At 35.9% G+C, this 21,464-nt stretch overlaps 1 protein-coding gene across 1 annotated transcript in view; it reads right to left on the bottom strand.

Annotated features, from left to right (window-relative positions):
- Positions 1 to 3: 3 nt before the first annotated feature.
- Positions 4 to 21,464, bottom strand: part of LOC113080427 (membrane-bound O-acyltransferase domain-containing protein 2-like) — a gene marked incomplete at its 3' end in the record, with an annotated part of 31,349 nt that continues 9,888 nt past the window's right edge. Inside the window, exons 2-8 of the mRNA XM_026252602.1 lie at positions 8,919 to 9,064; positions 6,511 to 6,588; positions 3,553 to 3,648; positions 3,408 to 3,463; positions 677 to 731; positions 245 to 428; positions 4 to 30 (exon numbers count right to left, since the gene is read on the bottom strand). Coding sequence (XP_026108387.1) covers positions 4 to 30; positions 245 to 428; positions 677 to 731; positions 3,408 to 3,463; positions 3,553 to 3,648; positions 6,511 to 6,588; positions 8,919 to 9,064 — 642 coding nt within the window. The remainder of the gene's footprint in view (positions 31 to 244; positions 429 to 676; positions 732 to 3,407; positions 3,464 to 3,552; positions 3,649 to 6,510; positions 6,589 to 8,918; positions 9,065 to 21,464) is intronic.

Here is a 21,464-nt window from a genome sequence, read left to right on the forward strand (position 1 = left end):
GCAGGTGGCCAGTTTCCGGATGACCTCTGTCTGTGAGAAACAGAAATGCACAAACCGATATGAACGACCTGCGTTCATCTTCGAAAAAAAAAAATAACAATTTTGGATGCATTGCGAGAGCAGTTTTTACTGTATTTTTGATCAAACAAATGCATAAATGTCTTTCCCCAAACTTTTTAAGGGTAAACATTTAAGCTACTTGTGACATGAATTGGTGTGTAATGTGAAACAACTTAAAACAAACATTTGGTGAAGGGTCGTTCAGTCTGCTCTTCCCATTGACTTTTCCTTTGGTCTCAAGGTCTCGGTGGCGATAGGGGGTGCCCTCGATGAAGGCTATGTAATCGTTATAAGAGCAGGTGGGACCAGCCAAAATCCCCATGAAATTACAATTATAACTGAAGTACTCCAATAAACTGGGCATTCGTCTGAATAAAACACAAATACAGAGGAAAAGTTGATTTTAGAGTTGCATTAGAACAAATGCAACATCACGTCTAGAAAATACGTGATGTTACATTTGACTTGAGATTGCAGTTTTAAATATAAAGGGCAATGCAACTAGTTTTTAAGACCACAATTACACACACACACAATCAAAAACTATATTCCTTCATTTAATTTTGTCTTTGTATTATCAACATTTCAATAGTAACAGTCTTTTTAGTCTACATACCTTATGGCCAACAGTTTTTGACCCTGGTTTAGTTGATCTTCTTTCCGTGCCATTCCTGTAAACATACACACACGCAAAATATATCAATACCAACACCATCAATCCATAATAAACATCCCAGATCCCAGTACGATAAATAAATTACACTGTCAAAGACCAGAAAAGTAATAAAGACGTCTTCAGAATGGTCCAACTGCCACCAGTGGTTCAACCTTAATATCATGAAGTGACAAGAATACTTTTGTACAGGAAAAAAAACAAAAATAACGACTTTATTCAACAATTCCCCTCCTCTGTTTCTTGTTTATGTACGTTTTTTACATAATATTTTACATTATATATTCTGATGACGTCTTTCATACTTTTCTGGACTTTGACAGTGTAACTTACTTGGCAGTCTATGGGACAGTAAAAAGCCTCCTGGTTTTCATCCAAAATATCTTAAATTGTGTTCCAAAGACGAACTAAGCTTTTATAGGTTAGGAACGACATGGGGATAAGAGATTAATGGCAAAACTTTAATTTTGGGGTGAAGTATCCATTTAACATTAATGATACGAATAGGTACTTAATTAATTCTGTCCCTTTAAGATGGAAGGCATGCATGTAACACAGACACACGTTCAGTTTTCACACACCTGTTCACGTTCACTTAATCCATAAACAAATTTATTTACGTGAGATACTCTACACACGATAGACATTTGAACTGCTGTGTGCGTATTTGAGCACTGAGAACTGATCGTGCGCTGTATATGAGAACTGAAGACATGGAGCGTGCGCGAGAAAGAGAACTTCTACCATTGCAATTCCGTCTATCCCGCCTTCAATATCTTTAAGTTAATTGACAAAGAATTGTGACTCCCGGGGAAAAACGGGATGTCTGGTCACCTTATTCCTACGCCTTTGGGTGCTGAGACCATTGTTTCAGATCGCTAGTTCGCATTTTGATAGTCTATTCATCTACTGTGGCTGCCATACTGAGACTAGATATGCGAATGCCCCTTATCCGATTGCAATCCAATGACAGGAACGCACATTTTGAAGGACAAGACAGTAGCCTATGTATTTTAAATGTCGGGTAGTCCATATTAGTTTTAGCCCGTCAATGTTTTCGTCCTCATCTTTGTTGACGAAATTAACACTGCCTGGGATGATGGAATGATTATGGCAGACTGGCAAGTTTTTGGGTGAACTATTCCTTTAAATACAATTTATTGGGAAATCCTAATGTTTGCATGATTTGGGCACAGTGGAAATCTTGTACGTGGTCAAATTCTAAGCTTGTGAGTTTAGTCTAACACTCCCTGGCCTCCCTCTGATTTACAGAAGTAATTAGAGAGGGAAGAAATGTGCTGTAAATTGACTTGGCTCAGAGTTCATGTGGACAACTCATGAGTCTCCTCAGCCTCCTCAGTTGTTTGTCTTCCTGCACGATAAGACAAGGCAGGGTGACCCAGGGTAAGTGGCTTGAATAATTTCGTTGTTTTATTGCCACCCTTGTGCATATAACAAGAAGAGCCACTTAAAATGTTTTCATTACGGTTTATGCCCAACTCCGTGAGCAGCAGCAGTGCAGAGACAAGAGCTTCACCCACAGTAAGCATCAACATGTCCCAGAGCTAGTGAAGGGGTCACCAAGGACTTCTATGGGGATTTTGTCCTATTAGTGTCCTACAGACCATAGGGAATATCAATGACAGGTTATTCAGGACAACAGGCGAGTGAAACCACTTTATAAGCTTACATACAATTTATGTTACTAAACAAGTAATTTTATATCACAGTAACCGAATATATCACAATATCTGTACTGGAAATCAATGAAAATTGCTTCATCTAACCACATGGTAATGCCCATTTCTAAATAATCCACTGAATTAAATACTTTCCAAATGAAAGGGACTTCATCTCATTTGATTATGTTCTATATTTAGCTTGACTATGAAGACTAAAAGATACAATTATTCATAACAAATGAATAATATGCCCGACATCAGTGAAAAAAAGCATCATGTTATGTAATATAAACTAAAAAAAAAAAAAACACTAAAATATTATAAAAATTCAATATTATTGCTACACCTATTTATAACAAATTCTGCTAGCCCTGACTTTGAATTTTTGCATCACTCACGTGGACATATCTACAATGGCATGATGTCTAAATTTAATTACCACTAGACAGCAACTGCAACACTGCTTTTGTTAAAATGAATGTTAAACTTGCAACAAAAAATTGTACAAAAAATGTTACCGTAAAAAAAAAAAAGGAACAAAAACACTAAACCTGTAAATCTTTATATCATCCAGACTTAATCTACCCAGTAGACATTCAGTGAGCAGAGTAAATCTTAAAGGAATCCACTCTGTTTAGTAGAATCTCCATAACAAAGGTTTGCAGGCCAGCAGCTGAACTCAGCAGAGGACAAAGAAATGCATTTGTGATAACGGTAATATAAGAAGTGCGGTGTGGGGAGCACACATCATAAGGGTAATCTGTCACCCTGTGGAACAATCGAGTGGTGAAGAGAAGGAGGGAGGTTTGTTTTCATTTGCCTTCATTTCATCCCGCTGCCTTCCATTTCTTTAATTAGTTTCTCAGGCCCTTTGGCAGCACATTTGACAATCAACAACTGCAGTCGCCTGGAACAGCATCCAGAACTGAATCCCGATGCATCATTCCTGTGTGTATTCTCAACTTTAACCAAACACACACACATTCACTCACCATCATGGATCTCAAAGGCCACACTGGTTATCTTCTGTGTGATGACCATCATCGGCCTGTCAGAGAGAAAAGGAAAAAGATACATTTTTATAGAAAATAAGGACAATGAAGCTCAGAAACATCCCACAGAAAGGCATAGTCTTACCCCGTGAAATCTGCAGAGTACATTCCGTAATCAAAGACGTAAACCCGGGTAATTTGGCAGAAGCTTAGATAACCCAGAGCGAATACCAAACAGTATCTGCAATGTGAACCAAACAGCAGGTTTTAGATTGCAAGCCATTTCTGATGCATTAATGTACTTATGACCATTTTTCTTCAGATGTTACAAATAAATTGTTGTTTTACAAGCGCTTTGATATCATGAGGGCCTGGAGGATGGCATACAGAGAATTTTATGATCCATTAAAACCCAGAAACAAGCACAAACATCATTTTTAAAGTACGCAAACAAAGAGCTCAAAGATGTTTCTAGAAATGAACTTTCAGTGGTGATGAGGGCTTTTGATCTGCAGAGGACTGAACAGCAGACTCTCTTTCTGTGTGTGTGTGTGTGTGTGTGTGTGTGTGTGTGTAGAAACGCATTATTTTCTACGCTAATGAATGACATTATTACTCTCTATTCTTGTATGATGCAAAAAAAGAATGTGGAAATTAAAATAAAGGTAGAAGACAGAAAAAGGAGTTGTAAAGAGTTGTAAACTGCTAGTGCCATAGAGGTGTTTCATTTTTGCTGACTGAGTTAAAGCTTGAATGCGATTGCTCAGTCTGTATGTTATCTATTTTTCATGGCTCTCTTGACCACTGGATTGTCCAATTAAGGCGCACATTTTAAATTATATAAATGATGTATGTAAAATTATAACGAAAAAACATTAAATTAAGATGAACTACAAACAATTAAGGTATCTGTCAGAGTGCCAGAAATCTGGATATATGAGGAAGTCTAATTTTAGAAGTGTGTTTTTATAGACCTGGAATAGTCATTTTAATTATTAAAATCATAAAACTCCATGGGCAGTTTTTTAAAGAATACAATATTTTGTAGTCTCATATGCAGACATATTATGAATTTGTGTAGAATATTCTATTTTCAAACTCTAAAATACTTGCTACCAATAGAAAGATATGTTTAGAATGATGCTCTATATGAATGCTATGCATTTACTGTAAGTAAGGGTGTCATTTTCCTGTTGCGATTAATTGCTCATGCTTTTATCACGGTTAACGGTATTATCAAGGTATTGAAATTTAGTTTTAAAAAGTGCTCAAACTATAGTATAATAAAGTATAATAGGTTAAATAACACTGAACATTTAAATAAAAATCAGCAATTCAGAAATATATATAAAGTTAAATGTTTTGCACGGATTAAAGTGCAAAAGAACTATAAAGACCAATAGGTAAGATGAACATCATAGCAAATACACAAATCTGAATGGCTATTTAAAATTATTTAAATATGTTTTAGAAAGTAGTGCAGCTGGTTTATATACGGGGTTTCCAGGGTAAGGACTGCATTCTCTGGAGTTTAGCACTATCTACTGTCAGAGAGTGAATGTGCTTTCATTCAACACGTCTCTCACGTGTTCCTCCATGTGCTTCTTATACGTTTACATCAGAGCACACACTCGTCTTTCAAGCAGCATGCAGCGGTGTTGTGCATTTTGACTAGTTGATTGGAATAGTTTTCTTAAAATGCATTTCAAATTCTGAATAATTAGTAATATATAATTATTTGCGTTATTTATAAGTGCCCAAGATAACAATATCATGCATATTTATTACCGTAATATATCGCATTACCGTATACCGGCACAAGTCTACTTGTCACTATCATAAACCTTCACAAAACTCTTCTGTGCCCTCTGATCATGCTTTATGCCAGGTTACTGGTTTTGTTTGGTAGATTTAGCATTAAGTTAACTAGGTATCTATAAGCTTAACTGTATATTCCGCAGAGTTATGTCTAAGATGGTGAAAAAAAGCATAGTGGACAAGATGCTAACACAGTGCATATAAAAACTTTTTTTTTTTTTTTTTTTTGCTGTGCATGCAAACATACTGACTGAGAGTTTACACACCTTCTGTTGTGTTCTGTTCACCTCACATGACAACAGAAGGTCATGAGTCCATGCAAGATCCTTTATCTCACAGAAAAAGCAGAAGCTCCCAGTCATTCTCATTATTTCTTATACACACACACTCGACACATTCAGCTCAGGTCCCCAGATACTGCAGGTGTGAGAATGAAGATAGACGAGGTGTGTGTGTGTGTGTGTGTGTGTGGTTGTGTGTGTGCTTACCTTTCAACAACGTGAGTGTGTTTAGCAGAATGCCAAAAATAGAATGGTCTCAACCACAGTATGTTTCCCAAATTGACACAACCAGTAACGTCAATAGCCTTTCTACTCAACCCACCAATAGAAGACAGAAAAAGAAGGAGGAAGAATTGTTTACCCCAACAACTACCCCTGAATCATCTTAAGACAGTAATATCACCTCATTTGAAACAAAATGTCCCTAAAGGGCCATTTGGCAGAAGACTGACATTGAGGGCAGTTTTATATTTACCATCTAGTAAAAAGTTTCTGGCAGCTGGCAGGAGACAGCAGAGGAGAAATAATGGAAGATTTTATAACACCCGTGAGGAGGACAGTGACTGATGGCCAGCGGGTGAAGATAATGATCTCTTTCTCATTACAATTATCTCTGGGTCAGTTTTCAACTCTTTCATCAGAAGAGATGGTCTGTAAGAGAGGGGACGGCTTCTATCAGCATGGGCCTCAGTTCACCTTACGAAAGAAAAGGGGGCCATAAAGTTTTCACTCACATCTGGGTTCAACTGAATTTAAAGTACTGTAATGGTGTTCACAACCAGATTTACTCCTCTGTTGTTATATATTTCCTAGTGAAAAAGTAGATTTAGCTTTGAGGCCATTTTTGTAGGGTCGACACAAGAAATGTTGCATTTGTCCAGCTATTTCATGGGCTCTTCAGTAGTAAATGGAGTCACTTTAATGTTGCCTTTAATGCAACAACAACTTTAAAGCACTCTTGAGTACTTTTCAATGTTGTTATAGTTATGAAATTATGAACTCACTTGTGCATGTGCTCGACTCCAGTCAGAATCATTATTCCATAAGTAATGCCACTCTGGAGCAAGAAATGAAGAGCATACCTGAAGAAGAAAGAGAAAAATGTTGTTTCTATTAATACAGCACTTTCAAATGATACTTACAGTATATAACTTCTCATTGAAAAATCAAAGGCAGGACCCTAACTGTTAATATGGCAGTTGTAGGAACAGATTTCAACCTTCGAGAACAGCCTATAGTCTTTCTGATAGATGTGAAGGCCAAATGTAAATGCACATTATCTGGATCAGCATGAAAACAGTTTTTAGTGTAATCTAAGCTAAAGAACCAAGATACCTTTAGATGCTAGCGCGAATACCTGCTAAAAGCAGTTTTTGATATTTTATCTTGTCCTCATTCAAGTAGAAAAGCTGAATTTGTATCCCTATTACCCAGACTCAACAAATGAAACTCCCTTTATGTAAAGAAAAGAAACTTATATAGAAGCTTATCTGTAAGACACACTTTAAGAATTTAATAATGGTTTGAAAAGATGATACTAATTAGCAGCCAGACGTTTATCTATCCTTTATTATCATGAGTGTGGCCTATTGATCTGTTTGTCTTATTAAATGAGATGTTAATGAGTTCCGGATTTTAGTCTCCTCTGACACATCAATACGAGCTTGTGTGAGCTGACAGTCACAACACAGACACTCATGTTTCTTAAATTATGTTAGGATCGCCCAATAATATTTTCTGAAAATGCAATATTGTGGTGGAAAACGTGCAGCATTATATAAGTGAAGTGAAATATGGCCAAGTATGGTGTCCCATACTTGGAATTTTTTGTGCTGTGCATTTATGCCTTCCAAGTGCACATACACAGTAGTGAACACACACACACACAAACGGTGAACACACACCCAGAGCATTGTGTGTGCATAACCTTTAACCTTTTAACTGTCACCCCCATTTTTTAACATACACGTGAAAGTACACTATTCACACTTAAATTGTTATAATTCATAAACGCTTTTGAATACAGACCAAAGGTTGGTCTCTTTTTAAAGAAGACAATCTGCAGATCATTTAAAAAAATGAAAGCATAAAAAAGTTATAGAAGTTTAAATTTACTGTAAATACATTTATTATTTTATTTTTATTATATTTTATATAAAATAAATATTTTATAAAATATGTTTTAATCCAAAATTGCTATAAAATTAAAGCCATATGTCTAAATAAGTTGTGTTCCAAATTTGAAGTTGATATAAAAAAAATGTAGGTTCATATGCAATTTTGTTTAGGTGTTATACCACAAAAAGCCACCGGGGGCCATTGAAACTCCATTGAATTTTTTGGATGCATTTGTTTGTCACAAATGTATCAATTTCTCTCTCAATATTATGTCTATGACAAAATAACCACCAAATATGGAATCTTGAGACTCAGACCTTTCCAACGATATGTATTTTGTCAAGATTATGAAAAGTTTTGATTCTAAAAGACCGTAATATATTTGGAATATGACCCCTCCCACTAAGGGGGAGGACCACGCTAAAAGATTTTAAAGTATGGTTTCCATGGTAACGCAGTGTCCGATTTCAAAATGGTTTTCATAAGATGAATTTGGAGTATATAAGCTTTCAAATGATATATAATTTATGATGATTACTAAAACATGTGATAGGGAAAAAGGAAGCGGAGTAGATTTTTTGTGACAAAGGTCAGAACTCCTGTTATGATGTATATGTTTTGAGGTGCACTCTTTTTATAAATTAATCTTTTACTGTTCCTTCATAATTTTTAACAACAAAACATGGTCAAATATCTATTTAGGAGTCTTAGACCTTTCCAACGATATATAGTTTGTCATGATTAGATTAGGATATAATTGTAATATATTGAAGTAAATTTAGGCGTCCCGTATACGGGACGGTGACATTTAACAGGTTAAACCTTCTTTTAAAAAGTGTCTCAATCCAAAAATGGGACCCACCACTACAAATTAATTGTAACCATGAAAACTCGCATTTCTGTTTTTCAAATCCTGTTTTAGTTTGAATCAAAAGTTGTAATGTTGTCTCTCATCTCACAGATGACTTTCTGTTGCACGGAGCTGAGAGAGTCAAACAGGTGTATTTACAACTGCAACATACCACATCATTTGATACCTGACAGTGTACAACAAACGTCAGCTTCAGCTCTTTTTATTGTCCTACAAACCGTTTGTTTATTCCGTATCAAATCTCGCTCGTTTCACACACTGCTACATTTTCTATTGATTGGCGTCTGTTGTATCTTTCTGGAATGTCAGACCAGCACAAATCCTGCAGTCCAGCAGCAGGGAGTACAAGCAAAAACTGGTTTCAGTTTCAATGCGGACACACAGAGAGGGATGTGTCAGTATTGACAGCAGGCACATACTCACCAGCCAAAGCAGAAGAGGGCAAAGTAGATGCCCAGCAGTGTGGCCACCACATGCCGCACAAAAGGACTGGTTTTGCTGGGGTGCAGATAGAGCCTGAACCACACGGCCGTGAGCAGGGCACAGAGCTGACATACTACAAAGTTCACCTAAAAACAAAGAAACCAACAAAAAACACAACTGATCATCAACTGAACTTATAACGACCAAAAGGCTGATACTTAAATGAGATGTATAACTTTTCAGATACGTTTATCACTTCTGAGGAAGAGCTATTTTAATAAACATGTATTTATTTAAATGCATTTTACATTGTAAAAACACTGTAAACATGCAGCTTTTTTTAGGATCGGAGCCGTGTGGACGGTTTTGATGTTTTTATCAACTCTTATTCTGATGGCACCCATTCACTGCAGAGGATCCATTGGTCAGTAAGTGTCTTTGTTTGCAGCTTTTCACTTCACAAGATGTTAATTTATGGACTGGAGCCGTGTGGACTGTTTTGATGTTTTTATCAACTCTTATTCTGACGGCACCCATTCACTGCAGAGGATCCATTGGTCAGTAAGTGATATAATGCAAAATTTCTCCAATTCCACGATACCTGGTGAAGAAACAAACTCATCTACATGTACACAGAGGGAGTACATTTTCAGCAAGTTTCCATTTTTGGGTGAACTATGCCTTATAATTTTAAAGTAATTAGTTACAAATTTTTATGTCTTGCAGAAATCAACTATTAAATTTCATAAAATGCCCATCCCAAGCACAACACAATAAAGTGAAAAGCATCAAGCATTATTCTGTTGTCATTTGGTTTGCATTTGGTAGCCCCGCCCACACTGAAGCCCCATTGGCCCAAATACTGCTACACATATCTGTACATATAATATATTCTGATATTCAGCGTGCATAGGAAAACTACAGCATTTGATACTGGAAACATGTCACTCGCCCCAGGTGTGAAGATTATTATTTAAAGACAATGGAATTTAGAAGAAAAAATAAACACCACAACTAACAGGGTGAGAGAACAACGATTCAACATTGTTCCAGGAGAACGTCAGAAGGTTGGCAGGACTCAGTGAGGTTCCTGCAGTATTTCAGGGCCCTGCAAGCCTTGTGACCTACTTAAAAGACAATGCCTTGCGTTTTACACTGACATGCTTCTCATGAAAGCCAAAGACATCCACAGCGTGAGACTGGGAGTTGTTTCTTGAGTGGAAACAGCTGTGAAGTTTCTACTTCAAATCATCTGAAGACAGATATATATCTTCAACAAACTCAAACATTTTTACATCTGTAAAGAGCTTTATTCCTATGCTTTATACATATTTCCAGTCACTAAAAATATTGCCTTTAAAACATTACATTCAAAACATTATAATAATATTATTAAATATTAAAATATTTAAACATAAAACCCAATACTAAACTCAATTTTAGATACTTCAAGATTTGTATTAAGTTTAGTTTTGTTTTTTGTTACAAACAAAGACAGAATTCACACACCACACAATAAAATCTATTTTTGTCCTCCTCAACCACATCTGCGTTCAGCGCCTGTAGAATAGCACTTAATAAATCCACCACAACAAAGACACCACTTGTTTTTGCAATATCCAGTACATCAGTCAAGCGTGATCTGCAGACCACACCAAGAGGTTTATGGGAGTTTCTTAGCTGCATGCTTTAACTTCTATGTATGTAGCACTAGCAATACTGTATTTTAAACTCAGACATAGTAATCAATATAAATGAAAAATCATGCAAAATAACAGATGACAGCACGGTAATAGTACAAGAGAGCCATTTATCTTTGAGATTACCTGAGCATGGATGTAAAAAAAAATTCTTAACTGAAATTGTGCCCATTTAAATTAGGTTTACTACTATCAAGTCTTGAAACACTTGAAACTGACAGCAAAAAACTGTCCATTATGGATAACTGCTCATGAATGCCAAGCACACTGTTTGATGTGGAGACTGAATAATGCTGGTAAGAAATTGAGTTAGTTATAATTATGAAGGCTTACATAACGTCTCAGACACAACATAAAATAATCCTTGACAGATGAAGGATTATCAGTCGGTTTTGACGGGCTTCTTTGCCAGCTACTATAACTTTCTTTGCAGGCTTCCTGTTGCTCTCTCACTCAGTTTTATCTGTCCATCTGTCACACTTGCAGTAAGCAAATACAATACACTAAATAAGCCAGTTAGTTAATAATAAGTTATAGGAAATCACACAGTTAAAAGGTCAAAAACAGTCATAAATGTGCCATAAATAAAGAAATGGCCTTGTAATATTGCCACAAAATTAAATAAAGTATAAATATTTGACACCAGCACCACGTTCATGGTGGCCCAACCCAGCAACATAAAATCCTTGAGCTATAGCCACAGTGTCAAACATTTCAGAACAAAGCCACAAGTCACAAAAAAGCATTTTAGCAGCATTGTGATTAGGGATGCAAAAAGGTGGAAAGTTTCCAGAAAATTTTGGAAATATTCCAGAAATTTTGGAAACTTCCCAGGATTATTTGGAATATTCCAGGGATTTCTGTAAAGTTTCTGGAACTGTTCCAACCTAATTGTGATAAAAAACAAATCATACTACAAATGAATAAACTAGTTATAGTGCTTTTCCGCTGTGTGGTACGAGTCGGTAAGGTTCAGTACTGCACGGCATGGCTCGACTTGGTTTGCGCTTGCACTGCAGTTTAGTACCAAACCGAAGCGTACTATGCCATTCCATTCAGTGGAAAAGGGCCATTTGTGTCTGCAAAAGAAAGAGCAAATTAATTTTACTTTGAAGTGGCAGACTGCTTTCTGATTCTCAGTCCCCAGTAAACAGAGAGCACATACTGCTTAGATTCAGACTTTCAGAGATTCAGAGAAAAGGTGCCATGAAAGATAACACCAACTCAATATATCAATACAGATTATAAAGCATGCTCTCTGGGAAGTCAAGGAGAGAGGAGAGGAAAGAGGAGCTTGAGCAAACATTTTTACAGAAGAACGTTAAAAAGGCTCATTCACAAGCTCTGCCTTAAAGGGGTCATTTGATGCGATTTCAAGTTTTCCTTTCTCTTTGGAGTGTTACAAGCTGTTCGTGAATAAATAATATGCCTAAAGTTTGCAAAGACTAAAGTCTCAAACCCAAAGAGATATTCTTTATGAAAGTTAAAAGACTCATCCACGCCCTCCTAAAACACCTCGTTTAACCACGAGTCTGACCCCACATATCTACATCACTGTGTGGGAAGATTTGCATAAAACCACCCAAATGTTCACGCAAAGAAAGAAGGCGTTACTTTGATTCTTGCTGTAGTATTGTTGCATGCCACTGCCGCCATGTTGTGGAGACACTGTTTTATTGCGAAAGCGAAAATATTTTCATTTCTCTGATCACAATTGCAAACATGGTTTTATGTTTACGTGTCACAATGTATTGCTGTTTTTTTTTCTCGTCGCACCAGGCCATGGCATCACAATATGGTAAAGGGGGTAACATCTCCATCAAAGTTTTAGGCATTCGGCCAATTACATTACACTGGATAGCTGGCCAATCAGCGCACACCTCGCTTTTCAGAACGATGAGCTTTGTAAATATCTAAGAAAGAAAGGCAGGGCATAGAGGAGAAACAATAATGTACAGCATGTGAAAAATAAACACATTTCATTAAACCAAAATACACAAAATAATGTTCTTGTTTAGCAATTTAGATGTTGGTAAACTTTTGACATTCTGACACAACAAAATGAGCCCATTTCTGTGTATTTACTGCTTTATCATTTTTCAAAAAGGTCTTGATAAGAAGGACTTCTAGTGAAACTATTAAACCTAAATTTGGGTGATTTAATATAATCATATAAGCTAAGTAGTAATTTTCTGTGCTATAACATAAGGGAATTTAAGAAAACTCCTTTTTGATTTTGCATAAGAAGAAGAAATTGTGTGTGTGTGTGTGTGTGTGTGTAAGGGCTGTCAGTTTAACGTGTTAAGTTAATTAATTAATTATGAAATATAACACGATTCAAATATTTGAGCGCAGTTAACGCACTGGCCCCACTCCCAGACCTGTACGTCATCTTACATTTCATACAGCTGACTATAGACAAATATGATGCAGGGATACAACTCAATTATGCCCAAAAAAATCTAAATAAATGCCCCTGTATGAGTTTTTGTCTCATATTTATATCATATGATAACCGATATCACACCAGTAGAGAGAGCAATATCAGTTTTACAGCAATAGCTGTTTTTGCGAAGTTCGAGTGCTAAGAACACGAGTGCAAATCTGATTTTATACAACAGTTCAGTAAATAAAAAATTATTATTGTGCTATATTTTAAACACAATAATCTGTGTTTTTGTTAAATTTTTTATAACTAAAATATCACCTATAAACCCTAAGCAGAAATGTTGTGTGTCTACAAGCAACACAGCTGTATTTAGCTTGAATCTAAGTTTTGAACGAACCGTGTGAACCAATGATTCAAAGAGAGAGTCAATGGGTGCGTTCGACTTCACGCAGCACTGCGCAACCCAATCGCAATCTGACTTGAAGCAGTGCATGCCAGTTAAAAATTTTGTCTGACTTGAGACAGCGCAGATGCCACATGACTATAAAGTGTGGTATCAAAGTACCGCTAGAGTGTTTCGAGAGCAGCCGGCTGACTCAGCTGCCGCAGTTTCTCTAGAGCGACTGCAGGAGCACTGATGACCACACAGCTGCTTCACGATTGGCCAGATCCACCGCATGACAATGATCACGTGTGTTTTGGGTTAGACAAACCTTTTCAGCTCCAATAATGGCAACAAATCCGTGTCTTTAGAATGGTAAAAACATTTTTGTATTGTAGTCGCAATGTTGTATTGAGTCACGTGTATCATACAACACTTACAAAAGCATATATACCCGCACTTTTATTAGTATTTAAATAGCATATATGATTATTTTTAACTTTATTATTGAAAAGATGGCACTGTATTATATAAATAGTGTTTATGTTTCTAACGAAAATGTTTCTGAAACGGCTGTGTATACGACTAATATTGCATTTAATTCACTTCATCAGTGATAAAGTATGCAAACACCGCGTGAGTGTCACTAACGGTCCCATGTCCCATGACGTATTGTCAAAGTACGGCGGATGCCTAAAGCATATTATCCAATACCCGATTGACATGAGGAACTCAAATAACAGCCTTGAACCTGCTCACCTTCATCAATAACTCAGCACGTCTGCACTGCTCCATGCTGACGTGTTACTGTTCCTATGAAGCAAGCTAGCCAGAAAAGTTGGACCTCTCCTTTATTCTGTCTCTCTCTCTCTCTATCTTCTTTAATTAATGATCCTTAATGTGTCTCATTACATTCCTAGTCTCCTTCATGTCCAGGTTACCTGGTGCCTGATCTCCAGTGTCACTGCAGAGGAACCTGAGCAGGGGTCCATCACCTCAGAGCACAGGCTAAAGCTGTCTGCACCCTGTTGGAGATATCTAACTACATCCGAGAATCTGCCAAACCTACAAATTCTGATAAGCAGCAGATGAATCTGATTTCTTTCTGTATGTGTGACTCAGAGGCAGAGGACCGTGCTTGGGTTTGGCTACAAATATCCTGGAGATTCATCAAAGTCAGCTGATGCAGGGAAAGCGAAAGGCCTCTACACTTCATCAGGTGGTGAATGTCACCGCTGAGATGCTAAATGTGCCAATTGTCAGAACAAATGAACTTGAGACGGGACAGAGAATGAATAAAAGAACAGGGGATTTCAAAAGTACTTGGCCATTTTAACAAAAGTTTAAAGTTTCAGAGGGAGAGTTTTCTTGACAAAAGAGAAAAACCGGGGAAAATGTGCGCTGACAAATACCACAAAAAGTCTTGAATGATTTCATTTTGAAGTTTTTAACTATAGGATCAATATTAATTTCAAGCTGACTCACGAATACAAAAATCCAAACAATATCTGTCAGCAAAATAAAGCACAACAAATGTTAATGTGCAAAACAACAAACAACAAATAAAATTTCTGCATTTGTTAGAGTGAACATAAAAGCTGTATATGTGGGATCCACATACATTTAAAATCACTACATTTACAAACTTTCACATTTCATATTGTTCAGTAAAAACGGCTACATTCAGCTGAGCTTTGCATACTATGGCATATTTATGGTGTTCTATATGTTAAATGGCCTGTATGATGAGCAAAAATAATTATAATAATTATAATAATGAAGAATTATTGCTTCAATTATAGCAATTTAGTTTAGAATAGACAATCTGATTGGCCAACCAATCAAAAGGGAAAGTATTTGGGAAACCTGTTAAAGAACCATCACTATTTTTGCAGTTTCCTTTGGTATCGTTAGAGGCGCAAAGATGACACACTTTAGTTTGAAGTGCATCAGCTTTTTGTGGCAATCCTTGAGAAGCCTGTTGCCTAGACACGGTCCTCCTGAAAATAAAAGAGGACACTGAGGTGCAGAATGAAAGCTGCCCGCTGCAGTCATCAGTCTTTTGAGTTGTCACTGGACACATGCTTGGCCTGATTGATTTGCTCTCCACTCCGAGCACTTCTATGGAGATCAAAGCAAAGAAACCTTTTTCATATTTCTTGCAGTGAGATGCAACTGAAACCAAATAACATTTTTATTCTGCATGGGATATAAAGTGATATAGAGCAGGAATATTTTCCCTCTCAGTACTGTGTTGATCACATTCATCTGGTTTAACTTCAAGACCCAGATTTTCAACATCAGTAAGCAACCCAAAATTTTAAATTACAAAAGTAAACAAAAATTCCCTTAAAATTAAATAAATAAATACATTTATTAATTGGTTTATTATTGGTTTCTAAACATATCTTTTTAGGTCGACCGACATTGATTTTTGGATGGCTGAAGATGATAAAGCCAATAGAAGATCACATGATCAGCACTAGTTAGTAAATACCACATGCATAGCAATCATGAAATTAAATAAATCTTTTTTTTTACATAATATTTACTAAAATAATAAGAAGGAAGTAATTCAAAAGGAATCCATTAAACACAAAAAAATTGAGCTTGCGAAAAATAAATACGTAAAAACAGGTAGCAACGTCTTGCTTGATTCTTTAAATCATTGTTTTTTCCATAAGGAAGTGAGGAAAAACTAAGTAAACTTTGTTACCAGTTGCACACTAAGTAATGTTAAGTGTATCCACACTAAGAACCATATTCCAAGTAATTTCATGTATGCGGTGGAAATAACATTAATGTGACGTTCTGTTACACACAGACAAAAAAAAACGAAACTAACTACACTTGGTGTCTAAACTCAGGCGGTCCTGTCAAAATAGAAGTCACATTTCCGACAATTATTGAAAAATTTATGTGCCAAGTGTGACAATTAAAAATGCAAAATATTGACCGATAATAATGGCACTGGCATTCTATTGGTTGACAAATAGTTTTGATTACTCACTCTTGTCTCAAAATGTGCTTATGCAAGAGATTATTAAGACAACATTAATACTTCTAAATATAATAACAGAGCACCTGCATTTTTCTTTCACTGTGGTTTCAAATGTAATTTCATACTCCCATTTTCCTTCCAGTGCCCAGTCACAGATCAAACATCTGAAATCAGACCTTTTTATCAATCCTGTTTCATAGCCATGAGGGTCCATCATAACATTTAGGCAAGAAGCATTTATGATAGGGTGAGCTCTACAACACTTAACCCATTCATCTTCCTAGCCAAATGCCTGACCTTGGCTATGGCATTGGAATTACAAACAAACTAAGCCCTTGATACTACAGTCAAATCTGGAGGAGATGGACCATTCCAATGAGAGCTTCAAAAGCAATGTGTGATGGATATTAAGATTGAATGAGCTTTTGTCTTTGGTATTCAAAGGCAAAAGTTGGTTAATTTGTCTTAGAAATGGACTGGAGTTGGAGTGGAATGGATATCAGTTATCCTTGCTTGCACTTAGCATCAGTTATAGATCCAATGATCTTATTATTACATTTAGATGGATTCTACAGAGCTCTTCATGCCACAGGATTGGCCACAAAAAACTTTCAAAGAAAGTAATTTCATGCAACAACATTTCACAAAATACTTTGAGATAAAATGTCATTTCTTATCAATTGCAAAAATCTTAAAGGACTAAAAGATAAAACAATTAGGAGTCATTTTCGGGGTCTTTATGCATTAGGGATGCACAATATGAAAACGAGTATATTGATGTTATGCTAATAAGTGATAACAGATTAAATAAAATGCACATAATAAATGTTATCAAAAATAACTTTAAATGTACATTATGAAATAATGGCAAAGATCATCTAAATGCAAAAAAAAATTAATAATCAATATCAACTGATATGGATGAATTATTTAAAAACAAGTAATAGTGAATCATAACAGATAACTATTTAATAGCTATTAAAATGTATTATTCCACTTTTAAAAACAGGTGTTCCCTTCTGCTGTGTTCCATCTGCTGTTTATGAAGACAAGAATGCATCACATGTAAATGCCAGATTATTATTATTTTTTAAATATGTAGCATTTCACAAAAAAGACCTTTAGAATAATCACTCGTGTTTTTAAATGTCTCTTATAGTTAAAAGATTTAAAAGGTCAACCTTTGGCTGCACACATAATTCTTGGATAGGCCTTGTTTGTTATGTAATCCGCAAAACAGCAATGTGGCAACTTGAGTATTTGTTTTTCCTCCAGCACACGAGTGAATATGCTGAGTTACAGAGTAAACCGCAGTCTCTAAAACACTTTCACGCTAGGATTCATATCCCCTGGAGACCTGCTAAATTAATCTGCATCTTCTGAGAGACTCAAAGAGCCCACTGCTCCACATTACTCAAAGAAGAATGATCAAGCAAATTCCAAATTAAGAGAGCATGATGCCAATTTAAGAACCAAAGAAATGCTTCTCTTTTGTTAATTCTTTATTTTTGTGGTGTTACATGAATAGGCAATTAGAATTTGATTTTACTGTATTTGTTTTTTTTTGTGTGAGTCTGTCTGTAGTGGTTATTGATAAAGGGCCCCAAAATGCAATTGTGAATTAAACGTGTTTGGAAGCTGTCTGTCCCTTTTTTTTTTTTTCTTTTTTTTTTTTTGTGGGGGGGTTTTGTTTTGTTAAAAATGTTAAAAATAAATAAAGACTTCAATTATAAAAATAAATAAAAAACTAAGAAATATATGATGACTCACTGAATAACCTACACATCCAGAATGAGTTTGAGATTATTTTTAGAGTGTGAATTATTGTTTCCTCAACTACATGTAAATATAACACCCAACACCCTCATACATCATTCACCCTGAGTTGCTTGCGTGTACAACTGTTGGCGCAGTCTACTGATTATTACATTATGAATATGGATACTTTTCTTACAAAAACCCATCGATTCACTACAGGAGGCCTTTGTTCACCCCCGGAGTCATGTGAGACACATCTTTTACGGATGGGCACTTTTTATTTAACTTCTTTTGGACTGAAGCAATGCAACACCTGCTGAATGACATTAAACAGCTTGAAAGATCAAAGACCATTTTAAAAATAACTCCGACTGGATTCGTCTGAAAGAAGAAAGTCATATTCACATAGGATGACTTATGAGTGGGTGAGTAATCTTTGGGCTAATTTTCATTTTTGGGTGAACTAACTAAGTTGTTAGTTGCCATATACGTAGATGCAAATGTAGATAGCAAATTCTCTCTGATCAGCACTTCACATGATTTATTAGTGTAAGCCTTAAACTCAATCAAACCGGCAAAGGCTCCACAGATTAGGTACACAAGAGCTGACTAATGAATTTGGAGGCCTGCACAACAATACACACGGGTGTTATTTGCATTAATGAGGCATGGGGTCTTTGTTAAGCAAAGTTCAGTTATCGTGGCATTGTTAGATAAGAAAACCACCTTCCACTGTTCATTCAGCCCAAGAAACCAACACCTCCCACAGTCAAATGGTTAAGCAGAGCATAAAATGTTAACACGCCACTTCTTGATTCACTAAAGGTCTCAGCAATCCATCCGTGTTCACTGAGCACTGAATACACCAGGGATGCACAGATATGGAAATTCTGGCCAATACCAACTATCATTTTAATGTCATGGCAGATAATCAAGAATGGTAGACAGAAGCAAAATTATATGTCATCTTGGTAAAAAAAAAAAAAAAAAAAAAAAATAGTTTTAAATGCTATAAATGAATTGATTGCTGAATAAACCAGGGATGCAGTAATACGGAAATGTTGGCTGATACCAATAATTATTTTAATGTCATGGAAGATAATCAATAAATGGCATATACTGTACATAATTTATATTCAATAGTTTTGGTAAAAACAAATGATACAATTTAAAATTACACTAAAATCAATAGTTTGAAATGCTATAATTGACTGATCACTAAATGCACCATGGATGCACCTATATGGAAATTTTGGCTGATACCAATAATTATTTTGATGTTATGGCTGATAATCATGCTAGATATTATTGTGTTATTCTATTATATATTATGTTATTTACTCAATACGGTACTATCTTAAAATATTATGCATGACTATGAAAGTAATCAATATATTGATAAATATGCTGAATTATTCTCAAATACTGAATGTCTTAAGAGGATTGGATGTATAAAGGCCCTCCCATTGGACAGTACTGGTAGTTTTCCATTGAACTGCACCTGTGAACTGAAGTATGGATTTCCAGAAGTTGACAGATTTGATGAATGCCTCCTGGGATCACCGCCAACCAATAGGAGGCGGCAAAATGAAAGTTTTCATAAAATGGTTGATAAGGCCAAGTTCAACCATTAAAGCATGCAAATGGTGGGTTAGAAATAAATTGTGGCAAATTGGACAGGCACAGCCAATAAAAAATGGAAATTGCAACTATGGTAAAAAAAAAAAAAAAATTATAAATATGGGTGCCCGGACAGACAAAGACTCGGTGGCTGTCATATGGAACTCCGTTTCTTGAGTTTTATTTTACGACTTTGAGAAGACCATTGTTTGTTCCACAGCAATATAGAAAACTATAGACTATTTTGGTTCAAATTAAAAATATAATAATCTAATATTATATAATATACAATAAAATATTGTATTGGGTGCCATTAGATATAAATCCAAACAAATCATTTTGTTTGGCTGATTACAAACAAAACAAAAGTTTTATTTTATTTATTAACTTAGACGAGTTGATAGGTACCTCCCCCGTCTCAGAGCATGCATTCAATCGCTGTAACCTGTGGCGCCACTTTGCTAGTGTTTAGCTTAGTACCATTCATTCCTTAGGATCCAATCAGGGATGAATTTAGAGGCCATCAGACATTTCCATGTTTTCACTATTTAAAGACGGTTACATATGTAGTTACACGAGTAAGTATGGTGACAAAATAAACAGTGGCGATTTCCTAAGCGGAAGAGCACTTCGCGGCACTTCGACCTCGACGCAGTAATATTATCCCTCCTGAAAACTCCTCATAGGCTAGTGACAATGCCCCTGAATTTTCGAGATACCCCTACCGGAGGTAGAACTAAACCCAACAATGTTTTTCCTCATCTCTAAGGTCTCCCATACATGAAATGGATTCTTGGCTAAAAATATTTTACTGCTAAGATTGTTAAATTAACAGATATTGTTATACACCACAAAACCAATAAAGGACTAAAATATAGCCTGTCCGTATGGGAGTTAAGGCATATAAACTAATGCAGATCAATCACACAAGCTCTGAGAGCTTTGAAACTTGACATGTTTGTAGTCAGGAAGTTGATTTAACTACTAGAAAAGACTGGATGTAAATATCTTGATGTATGGAATACATAGACACATGTAAACACATATCTAAAATAAGCGGACATGCACAAATTCAATATCTATGCAGAATGTTTTCATTTACTTTGTGCTTGCTTTGCCTGGCATTATCATAGAAACACATATGATGGCTTGTTGGAAAGGTGGGGTTGTGCTGAATCCAGCAATATCAAATATGTAAATATATGATAAAAGAGAAGTGTTCTGTCACTCAATGTATGAGGTGTCCAAAATGAATGAAAATGGAACACTGACATAATTGAGTCCAAACCCATTCATTATCAGTGGTGAGGAGAATGTTGAGAAATTCAAATATAAGAGACATCAAAAAATATTAAATATGGCACCTTGTACTATATGGAAACAAAGATTGAAATCGAAAGATAACACCTTACCATAGCACAAACAGGAGACCAGGAGTTTTAACTTAATGAACTTTTTAATAAAACTATAACTTAACTTCACACAATACAACCTAAATTACTGTCTTAAATAAAACAAATGGCAATCTAACTAAAGAAACAAACACTCTTTGGGGAAATGAGCCCTGTCTTCTCAGGCTGTTTAGTTTATTTTCTAGCAGCAACCATTTGGAACATCAACTGCTTTTGGTAACCATTGGAGAAGGGTCTGGCTGCAGACTTGCACTTGCACTCTCAGACACTGCTTCTGCTAGCGA

Source organism: Carassius auratus, unplaced genomic scaffold (assembly GCF_003368295.1).
Source record: "Carassius auratus strain Wakin unplaced genomic scaffold, ASM336829v1 scaf_tig00031333, whole genome shotgun sequence".
NCBI lineage: Eukaryota > Metazoa > Chordata > Actinopteri > Cypriniformes > Cyprinidae > Carassius > Carassius auratus.